The following is an 11,632-nucleotide window of genomic DNA, read 5'->3' on the forward strand; positions in this document are numbered from 1 at the left end:
GTGTCTTCTTGCAGCCTTCGAACCAGTCCAGTGTGTCGGTGAGAAGCAATCCCGAGGTCACTATAAGAATCACACCTTCAGATCTTGCTACGGAAATCGAACAGATCGTCAAGCAGCAGATGGTGAGTGAGTGAGTGAGTGAGTGAGTGAGTGAGTGAGTGAGTGCAGTGGCGTGAGTGGTGAGTGCGTGAGTGAGAGTGAGGAGTGAGAGCTGAGAGTGAGAGTGAAGTGAAGAGATGAGAGATGAGATTCGAGAGAGAGAGAGAGAGAGAGAGAGGAGGACGAGAAGATGAGAGGAGAGAGGGTGTGAGGAGTGAGAGTGAGAGTGAGGAGTCGAGAGTGAGAGTGGAGAGTGAGAGTAGAGGAGAGTGACGAGTGAGTGAGTTGAGCAGTGTGTGTGGTGAGACGTGAGTGAGTGCGTACAGTGTTGGGTTGCACAAGTTACTTACTTCAACCATTGCTTTCTCCGTGTGGGTCTTCGGAGCCTTGAGTCATGGCATGTCAAGAATGGTTGTGTGGTTAGCGTCAGCGTAATATGCTCCTAAGCTCCATGGACAGCATGTTTTTGTATTTCAGTTCACACATGTGTAAGGTGGGGCGGAATAGCGACTATCTGCAGGGGCGTAGCAGGGCGTGATTCCAGGCATTCCGGAATCCCGCCCTGGTTTGTATCAAATAGCACATATCTGATACGAGTATGTATATAAAAGAATAAAACGAAATCTTTAACGAAGTTTTATTAGTACTATTAGTAGGTTGGAATCCCGCCCTCTGGTGAAGGAATCCCCCCCTTTGCCCGTTATGAAAGCCCTAGGCTACGCCCTCTGTATAATCATCTGATAATTTACTTTTACCTTTTAACTGTTTTTTGTTTGCAAACTGATACCCAACAGCTACTTTTGCGAACAATCTTATAGCCCCACTATCTAGCGGTTTGGTGGGGAAGCTAGCCTTACGATCACAAGGTTTAGAAACTGATAGGGACATTTAAGTGGCAGCTACAACTATTTGTGATGTTTCTGACAACGCCCCACCCCGGTGTAACACTGAAGGCAATACTTGCCCTTAAAAATGTTGTCCTCTTCTGACATTTTGCAGGACAGGAGTCAGAAGGAGCAGCAGCTGGAATGGCGAGACCAGCCAGCACATGACGTGACGATCGAGGAAGACGACGTGCAGAAGCAGCGGAGCACGGCTGGGACCTCATGAAGCGATCCTATGTGCTGCGAGAGCTCATCGAGACCGACGGATTATGTCCAAGATCTGCAGTCCATTGTAGAGTAAGGTGAGCAACTCCTTCTGCGACGCATTACCAACTGAGTATTCGCCGCTGACGCCTGCTGCCGCCGCCCGCCGCCGCCACCTGCACACTATCCTCCACTGCCACCACCAACACCATCTGCCACTGCCATCACCAACACTCATCCTCACTGCCACCGCCAACACCATCCTCCACTGCCACCGCGCAACCACCATCCGCCTACTGCCACGCACACATCTCCACCGCCATAACCACTTCACCAACCGCTGCCGTCACTGCGCACCGCCACGACCACGCCCACCTGCCACCGCCGACCACGCACCGCAGCCCCACGCGCACGCACGACACACGCCTAACAACAGCAAAACCAACAGCCATTACCCACCACCTTGCCCGCGCCACCGCCCCACCACATCGCTGACACCCAGCAACACCAAACAGCCAATACCCACACACCGTGCCGCTGCGCCCACCGCCACCACCACCGCTAACACCAGCCAAACACAACGCCAATACCCAACACCGCCGCTGCCACTGCCAACCAATACCACTGCACACGCCGCTCGCGTCTGCCACCACCACCGCCCAACACACAGCCTCCAAACCACTGTGAGGGTGGATGCATACATGGGATGCTCGTGTGCACCAATGTTTAGATGACGTTTCCATAGCTTCATTAATATTTGTATTAGAATTCTAGTGTATGGTATCTGTTTATTAAAATTGAGTGTTCTACCAATAGAATTAGCATACACCTAAGAGTTGCACCTTTAGGATTTCTTTTAAAATGTTTGACTTATGGCCTTTAGCGGATCAATGGCCGTCATGCCGGAACAGCACAGAGTTGCCCGAAGGACTAAGATGATGGAAGAGACAAGATTGTGTTCCGGGACAACATACACCAGATATTTATGACTGGCATAGAGAGATAAGCGAAATCTTAGCATCCACTATTATATATTTATTATGCATTTAATTCAAAATAATATAAACGATGTGCTAGTTGTACAGTGCTAAGTGCACTGCTTACACTTTTGCCAATTGAAATTTAAAGCACAAATAATTGAATATTATTTTTTTGAAGTTAAATTTAATTTAAAAATTCAGAGAGAGAAGCTCACGCAAAGTGCTGGGACTTCTTTACAATTTCTTTCAGGACCTTTTCTCAAAGAGATTGGAGTAAGTGCTCTTGTTGATGACCCAGATAGGCATAGCGAACCAACATTCCTCAGATATGTGGAGTGTGTGCTTCTGTTCACGTTTGTATCAAACACCGGTCATGACTTCTGATGCTTTGACTCGCCAAAGTGCTTCTTTCTCCCGAATCACGGTCCTTGCCAGGCCACACTTATCTTTGCTCAGCGTTGTCATAGTTACTTAGCCATTGTGCGCGCGGCACCGCTCCTGCGTCAGTGTCATTGCAGTGCCTTTGTCAGTACATTCACGAAAGCACTGCTGTAGCCATGAATGTACTAAGCTGCCCTACCTATGATTGCATTTAACATTGCTAGCGCCATGTTTGTTTTATGCCAGGCCCTAAAAGATAATAAAATACGTCTCTTTTACAACTTGTATGTTGATCATTGGTTGTTACGCCTGATTTTAAGCACTGGCCCGTTTGGACGGAATTTGGCCTAGTGTAGTAGGCGTGTTCTGTTGCACGAGTGCCCCACTTGCTCTTGAACGACTAATAATTGTTAACAAAAACCATTTCTTGAAAGTTCCTCGTGAATAATCAAGCTTGCAGTACGAAGCACCAAATAGGCTGGTCTTTGACCAGTGATTTGATGTTTAGAGCAGCTGTTCTACTGCCCGTCTCCTAGGCATTGTTTCTTGAAGTGTGCGGAGGCAGAATTCTATACATTGAGTGAGGCTCCACAAATTGGAGAGGGTGCCTAATAACCGCATCTGAAATTGGCACGCAATTTTTGCGTCAGTTACTTGCTGCAGGCGGAGGAATTTACGCGAGGAGGGAGGAGCTCCATGACGGCGATGCCGTGTTATCATCGTGGAGTGCTTTCTAGTGTGGGCCCAGAATTGGTCTCCACTACGAACTCCGCCAAATTGTAAATGAATATAGCCTCCCATGGCTTTCGAAAGTTTTGCCTGGAGTCCATTCATAGATTGGATAATGTGCTGCTTTGAGTAAACGGAGACAGTGTCACAGGTGACAGGGAGCTTGGGAAACGATGGTGTAGGTGCGTTTATTTTATTCTCTCTCTCTCTCCCTTTCTCTCTCTCCCTCTCTCCCTCTCCCCCTCTCCCCCTCTCCCCTTCTCTCTCTCTCTCTGCTCTCTGTTCTCTCTTTCTCCTCTCAATCTCTCTCTCTCTCTGCTCTTTCTCTCTCTCTCTCTCTCTCTCTCGCTCTCTCTCTCTCTCTCTCGCTCGCTCATGTTATGTGTTTCGCACACGCAGGGTAAGATCACCGCGCAGGGCAAGCTGCTGCATCAGGACACGCTGCTCGTCTCTGAGCCGAACGCGCCGCAGGGAAAGCTGAAGGAGCGGCGAGTCTTCCTCTTCGAGCAGATCGTCATCATCGCCGAGGTCGTCGAGCGCAAGAAGGAATTCAGCAATCCGATGTACATATTCAAGAACTCGATCCAGGTGAGCGGGGCGGCGGCAGCGTAGCACAGAAAGCATCCCCCAAGTTACGGCGTACTACAAACTAAAACTAAACCCGGTGCACGCGGGCGACGATTGCCAAATCTTTAGCCACAGTTCTGATGTTCCCTGCTAAAAATGCTCGTGCCTAAGTGCACTGTAGAAGGGGGGGGGACGTTTACTATGAGGGGTCTGTATACCATGCTAGACCGGCAGCAGCGGCGATGAGGGTGAGGATGGGCAGGCGCAGTTCTGAGGCTGGATTCTTCTTTGCGTCCTCGGTGGATGAATTGTTATGTTATCTCCAACATGGACCCTAACTCGTTAAAATCTGTGGTCTTAAAGTGTGATTGTGCCGGCAATGCACGGGTATCCCGTGCAACGTTTGCTTGATTTCCAAGCCGACTGAGTTTCTAGCAGTTATTTCACTATGGCAATGATGCTGATATGACATCTTGTTGTAGTACGAGTGTTGATGTATCGTAGCCATAGAATGCGGTGCCTTAGCGCTATAATAAAACTACACAATGTTATTGCAGTATAGTAATCATTTTTATGTGTTTTTAGCTCATCTGACATAGTCAGATGCAGCTTGTAGAATCGCTTGATCGTCCGTCCGTAGAGTGAGCAGGTGAGTGGTGAGTGAGTGAGTGAGTGAGTGTTGGGTTGCACAAGTTACTTACTTGCAACATTGCTTTCTCGGTGTGCGTCTTCGGAGCTTGAAGTCATGCAATGCTAAGATGGTGTGTGGTAGGTCAGCGTATATGCTCCTAGCTCCATGGACAGCATGTTTTTGTATTTCAGTTATACATGTGTAGGTGGCGGTAACAGCGAGCTATCTGCAGGGGCGTAGCCAGGGGTGATTCCAGGCATTCCGGAATCCCCCCCTGGTTTGTATCAAAATAGCACATATCTGATACAGTATGTATATAAAAGAATGAAACGAAAATTTTAACGAAGTTTTATTAGTATATAGTAGCTTTGGAATCCCCCCTCTTGGAAGGAATCTCCCCTCTTGGAAAGGCTGGCTACGCCCCTGTATAATCATGATAATTTACTTTTACCTTTTAACTGTTTTTGTTGCAAACTGATACCAACAGTACTTTGCGAACATCTTATAGCCCACTATTAGGTTTGGTGGGGAAGCCAGCCATACGACTCACAAGGTTTAGAAAACGGATAGGGGACATTAATGGCAGTCACAACTATTTGTGATGTTTCTGACAACGCCCACCCCCGGCTTAACCTGAAGGCAATACTTGCCCTATAAAAATGTTGTCTCTGTCTGACTTTGCAGGAGCAGGAGTCAGAGGAGCAGCAGCTGGAATCGGAGGACCAGCAGAGCACATCGGACGTGACGATCGAGGAAGACGACGTGCAGAAGCAGCGAGACCTGGCGCTCATGAAGCGATCCTATGTGCTGCGAGAGCTCATCGAGACCGAGCGGGATTATGTCAAGGATCTGCAGTCCATTGTAGAGGTAAGGTGATAGCAACTCCTCTGCGACCATTACCACTGAGTATCGCCACTACCACTGCTGCCGCCGCCGCCGCCGCCACTGCCAACACCATCCTCCACTGCCACCACCAACACCATCCTCCACTGCCACCGCCACCATCTCCACCGCCATGACCACTACCACCGCCACGACCACCACCACCGCTGCCGCCACCGCCACCGCCACCGCTGCCGCCACCGCCACCACCACCGCTAACACCAGCAACACCAACAGCCAATACCCACCACCTGCCGCTGCCGCCACCGCCACCACCACCGCTAACACCAGCAACACCAACAGCCAATACCCACCACCTGCCGCTGCCACTGCCAACCAATACCACTGCCAACACCGCCGTCGCGGCCGCCACCACCACCGCCAACACCACCGCCAACACAGCCGCCAACCCCTACCCCCACCACTGCCACCACTACCATCAGCAGCAGCAGTAGCATCACCACCACCATCACTACAAAAACACTGTGAGGGTGATGCATACATGGATGGTGTGCACCAATGTTTAGATGACGTTCCATAGATCATTAATATTGTATTAGAATTCTAGTGTATGGTATTGTTTATTAAAATTGCAGTGTTCTACCAATAGAATTAGCATACACTAGAGTTGCATTTAGGATTTCTTTAAAATGTTTGACTTATGCCTTTAGGGATTCATGGCCGTCATGCGAGAAAGCACAGAGTTGCCCGAAGGACTAGATGATGGGAAAGACAAGATTGTGTTCGGGAACATACACCAGATATATGACTGGCATAGAGAGTAAGGGAAATCTTAGCATCACTTTATATTTTATTATGCATTTAATCAAAATAATATAAACGATGTGCTTTGTTGTACAGTGCTAAGTGCTGCCTTACACTTTTGCCAATTGAAATTTAAAGCACAAATAATTGAATATATATTGAAGTAAATTTAATTAAATAATTCAGAGAAGCTCACGCAAAGTGCTGACTTCTTTACAATTCTTTCAGGACCTTTCTCAAAGAGTTGGAGAAGTGTGTTGATGACCCAGATAGGCTAGGACCAACATTCCTCAGATATGTGAGTGTGTGCTTCTGTTCACGTTGTATAAACACCGGGTCATGACTTCTTGATGCTTGACTCGCCAAGTGCTTCTTTCTCCCCGAACGTCTTGCAGGCAATTATCTTGCTCAGCGTTGTCATAGTTACTTGCCATGTGCGCGCAGACCGCTCCTGCGTCAGTGTCATTGCAGTGCTTTGTAGTACATTCACGTAAGCACTGCTGTAGCCATGATGACTAAGTGCCCTACCTATGATTGCATTTAACATTGCTAGCGCCATGTTTGTTTTATGCCAGGCCCTAAAAGATAATAAAATACGTCTCTTTTAAACTTGTATGTTGAATACATTGGTGTTACCCGCCTGATTTTAAGCACTGGCCGTTTGGACGGATTTGGCCTAGTGTTAGCGTGTTCTGTGCACGAGTGCCCTTGCTTTGAACGACTAATAAATGTTAACAAAAACCATTTCTTGAAAGTCCTGTGAATAATCAAGCTTGCAGACGAAGCCCAAATAGGCTGGTCTTTGACCGTGATTTGATGTTTAGAGCAGCTGTTTACTGCCGTCTCCTAGCATTGTTTCTGAGTGTGCGGAGGCAGAATTCTATCATTGGAGTGAGGCTCCACAAATGGAAGAGGGTGCCTAATAACCGCATCCTGGAAATTGGCAGCAATTTTGGTCGTTACTTGCTGCCAGGCGGAGGAATTACGCGAGGAGGAGGAGGCTCCATTACGGCGTGTTTTCATCGTCGAGTGTTTCTAGTGTGGCCCAGAATTGTCTCCCTACGAACTCCGCCAAATTGTAAATGAATATAGCCTCCGGTGGCTTTCGTAAAGTAATTGCCTGGAGTCCATCATAGATGGATAATGTGGCTGCTGGTAAAAACGGGACAGTGTCACAGGTGACAGGGGAAGCTTGGGAAACGAGAGAGTAGGTGCGTTATTTTAAGAAGCAATTGTGCTGGGTTACGGGTTTCAGGATGCTTGCAGTTCTTGGTAAAAAGCGGAACAATGTGGCAGGGCAGTAGTGTTTAGCAGAGTTTGTATGGTCGCCAGATTTTAAAACCATATATTCTTTCTGTATGTGCAGAAATGGGCCAATAACAAGATATATTTATTGAGTTGCCAAATTTTCACCATTCATGGGAATATCTCATTCTCCAGGATTTTATTTATAAGGCAAATTGAAACAAAAAGCTATCACAATTGACATGTTAGATGATCCAGACTATCTGAGTCTGATATTTAACTACATATTGTAGTTAATAATATAAATTGCTTTGTTTAATGTGCTTCGTGAATGTGTTCTTTGCCTCTATTATAGGAGAGAAGGTTACACATGTACGTGGTCTACTGTCAGAACAAACCAAAGAGTGAATACATTGTACAGGACTATGTCAATTACTTCGAGGTACGTTGCAGGTCTGAACATTGTTGGCAAATTTACTCACCTGTTAGTATTGTAGTTTTCTTATCATGTGCTCCTTGCGCCTACACAAATCCTTAAGCCAGCTCTCAGTACATACAGCAGCACGTCATGTTTACTCTTGTGCGAAATAATCGACTAGGTTTATGGTCGTACTTCAGTGAAAATCTTTTTCCTGGCTCCAACGATGCTGATTACTTTAGAATTGTCTCTGAGCAGGCAGAAGAAAGGGGAGGGGTTATTAAACATGCAGACGAATGACGTCATGTGCTGTCATAGAGGTACACACACATGTGTTTAGTAAAACATCGTTGACGCTGGTAACACCTAAACCTGCAAGTAGGGTTGAGAGGAGAGTTGGTGGCAGGCACAGTGGTAGACGTGTGATCGTTAATACTGGACATGTCAGGACTAAGTCTTTCTGCATTCTTAGAAGGGGATGAGTGGGAAGCGTTACTGCTGCATTAAAACATAATCAGAAATGGTTTGCATTTAATTTCATTGTAAGGATGAGTTGACATTTGATACATAAGCAGTCATGTCATATACAGTAGCAGGCTTAAGGACTTGTGTGCAGTAATCGCCTGTAATGCCCGGCTGGCAGACTGTGGGAAGTTCCTCCTTAAATTCCAGTGCAATGAAGCACAAATCTAAATTTGTTTCTATCAAGTTGCTATAGCTTATCATTAGGGGAGTGATGAGAGCAGAGTAGCCTAGATGCTGAAGTATTTAATTTTTAGATTACATACATGTTAATCTAGTGTTCACATGTACCTAACTGGTCGCGTTAACATTACTGCTTTTCATATTTTAGGAGCTCCGTGTGAAACTGGGCCACAAGCTGTCAATGTCTGATCTTCTCATTAAACCTGTACAGCGAATTATGAAGTATCAGCTCTTACTAAAGGTATGTATTGAATCGTGCCACTCGTATGCACTTCTGTTTGTATGCACTACCCCTCCTCTTTACAACCTCCTCCACGTATACCTAGGAAAGGCGTTCAAAACAGCGAAGTTTTCGCGAGATAGCGTGCGTCCGGCAAATCACTAAATGTTTGTGAGGATTTCGTGATGATTTAACGAGCAGTCACAGTAATCTCTCTCGCACTTCAAATGACACCGGTCGGTTACGTAGATTGCGCGGCTGTAAATCTCCGCGAACTCGGCACGTATTTACTCTAGAAATTAGTTCCAACTGCCAGCAAAAAATGCCGGCTACCCCATAGGGTCTGCAGCCAACTCGTGATACTCTTGTCTGCGATTTTCGTAATTGCCCACGCGAACGTTCGGAAGAGGCGGAAAATTTACAGGAAACTCTATTGCGCCATATAAACCTCATGAGTGTTGTAAGGATTGCTTCGGCGCATCACTGAAACTGCCATTTGGGAGCTTGCAGCATCCTACAGTGGGTATCGTAGTGATGGTTGCGGTGGTGAGTAAGGTTCTAGGTTCCACCCACCACTGCCCACTATTACCACTACCCACCTCAGTCTGGTGCCAAAAGGCGAGCACCAGTTACTGATCAAATTTATTTCAACATCAACACTTTGAACGTAATTGTATTCCCTGAATCGTTTTTGGTGTGGCGGAGTCATCGTTGCCATGGTAACAACATTTTTTGTCGAAATATTTTAGAACCTGTAACTTTCGCACTTTTTACTCGATTGTCATGAAATATATATTTGTATTAAAATTAAAATTTAAAAATAAAATTTAAATTTAAAAATAAAAATAAAAATTTAATATTTGTATTAAAAGATTTTTCATTTAAATTTATATTTAAATTTATGATTGTCATATAGGACATGTTATATCGGCCCTGTGTGCCAAATTCCATGACAATCGGGTAAAAACAGCACAAGTTACAGGTTCTACAATATTTCCACAAAATTGTTGTTACCATGGCAACGATGACTCCGCCCACACCAAAAACTATTGGCGTCTTTGCTTTACCATAACGCACCTTTGAAACGCGCCAAATTTGAAGATCATCCGAGATCGTGTAAAAACTGCTCACCAGGTCACTGCGACCTTTATTTCACCTTTAGCTTGACCTTGATCATATTTTCCTTCCGCTCTCTAACTCAGCCCCTAATTGACCTAGCGCGACCAAACTTGTATGCATTACACATCTTGGGGGAGAAGGTCTGTCGCATACCAAAACCACCACTGCCCTGACCTTAGTTTGACATTCACCGTCAACTTACATTTCCGTCCTTCGGCCTCCTAGGCGTAACCAGATTCCATATACTTGCACATCTGAGGCACACCAGTTGTCTAACAAACCTTTGTCTTTGTCACTTATTTTAATTTTAACCTGCCTTCTACGTCCTTACAGAGATATTCCATTCATACTAGATCACGGGGGATACATGTAGTTGGCGACAACTGCTCGTTTCTAGTTTTTTCTTGATGCAAACGTGTATAAGTGAATAAATGAATTCCTTGTCTCGCGTATCGTCCTCTGTAGGATTTCCTCAAGTATTCGGAGAAGGCACGGCCTGGAGACGACGATGATGAGAAAGGCATACGATGTGATGTGTGTCGTTACCTAAGGCCTGCCAAATGACATGATGAATGTTGACGGCTTCAGGGAGTTTGATTCAGGCATGGTATCCATCGGAATGTGAGCATCTTAAGTATCTTTGAATCCATGATGTTCAGTTTCTTATCAAATTATCCATAATTAACTGTTGTTTTACGGCCATCATGCTGTAAATGTCACGTTTATATATCACACCGATACTGTAAACGTAATATTTCCCTACATAAACATTGTAAGATTACATGATGTTCCCTACATAAACATTGTGAGATACGTGATGTTCCCTACATAAAACTTTAAGATACGTGTATGTTCCCTACATAAACATTGTGAGATACGCGATGTCCCTACATAAACATTTTGAGATACGTGATGTTCACATACATGAACATTGTGAGATACGTGATGTTCCATACATGAAACATTGTTAGTATAGCGTGATGTTCTCCTACATAAATCATTGTAAGATACGTGCGTTCCCTACATATAAACATTGTGATTATACATGATGTTCCATACATGAACATTGTTGAGATACGTGATGTTGCCCTACAATAAACATTGTGAGATCTCTTCTCATCATCTCTGCCTCTCTCAGCTCTTTCTCTCTCCTCTCTCTCTCTCTCTCTTCTGCTCTCTCTCTTCTCTGCTGCTCTCTCATCTCTCTCGTCTCATCTCTCTCCTCTCTCTCTCTCTCTCCTCTCTCTCTCTCTCCCTCCTCCCTTCTCCCCCTGCTCCCCCTCTCCCCTTCCTCTCTCTCTCTCTGCTCTCTGTTCTCTGCTTTCTCCTCTCTCTCTCTCTCTCTCTCTCCTCTCTCTCTCTCTCTCTCTCTCTCTTCTTTCTCTCTCTCTCCCTCTCTCCCTCTCCCCCTCTCCCCCCTCTCCTCCTTCTCTCTCTCTCTCTCGCTCTCTGTGTCTCTCCTTTCTCCTCATCAATCTCCTCTCTCTCTCTGCTCTTTCTACTCGTCTCTCTCTCTCTCTTCTCGCTTCTCTGCTCTCTCATCTCTCGCTCGCTCATGTTACTGTGCTTTTCGCACACGCACAGGGTAAGATCAGCCGCGCAGGGCCAAGGCTGGCTGCCCATCAGGACACGCTGCTCGCTCTCTGAGACCCGAACGGCGCGCGCAGGCGAAAGCTGAAGGAGCGGCGAGTCTTCACTCTTCGAGCAGATCGTCATCATCGCCAGAGGTCGTCGAGCGCTAAGAAGGAATTCAGCAATCCGAACTGTTACATATGCAAGAACTCGATCCAGCGTGAGCGGCCG

The 11,632-nt window shown here is 46.1% G+C and overlaps 1 protein-coding gene across 1 annotated transcript in view; it reads left to right on the forward strand.

The window, feature by feature from the left end:
• Positions 1 to 10,379, forward strand: part of LOC106807996 (triple functional domain protein-like) — a 76,962-nt gene extending 66,583 nt beyond the window's left edge. Inside the window, 7 exon segments of the mRNA XM_014810535.1 lie at positions 5,160 to 5,342; positions 6,029 to 6,138; positions 6,351 to 6,420; positions 7,723 to 7,809; positions 8,639 to 8,731; positions 10,295 to 10,321; positions 10,323 to 10,379. Of these exon segments, the coding sequence (XP_014666021.1) occupies positions 5,160 to 5,342; positions 6,029 to 6,138; positions 6,351 to 6,420; positions 7,723 to 7,809; positions 8,639 to 8,731; positions 10,295 to 10,321; positions 10,323 to 10,379 (627 nt within the window).
• The last annotated feature ends 1,253 nt before the right edge of the window (positions 10,380 to 11,632 follow it).

This window comes from Priapulus caudatus, unplaced genomic scaffold (genome assembly GCF_000485595.1).
Source record: "Priapulus caudatus unplaced genomic scaffold, Priapulus_caudatus-5.0.1 Scaffold247, whole genome shotgun sequence".
In the NCBI taxonomy this organism is placed as follows: Eukaryota; Metazoa; Priapulida; class Priapulimorpha; order Priapulimorphida; family Priapulidae; genus Priapulus; species Priapulus caudatus.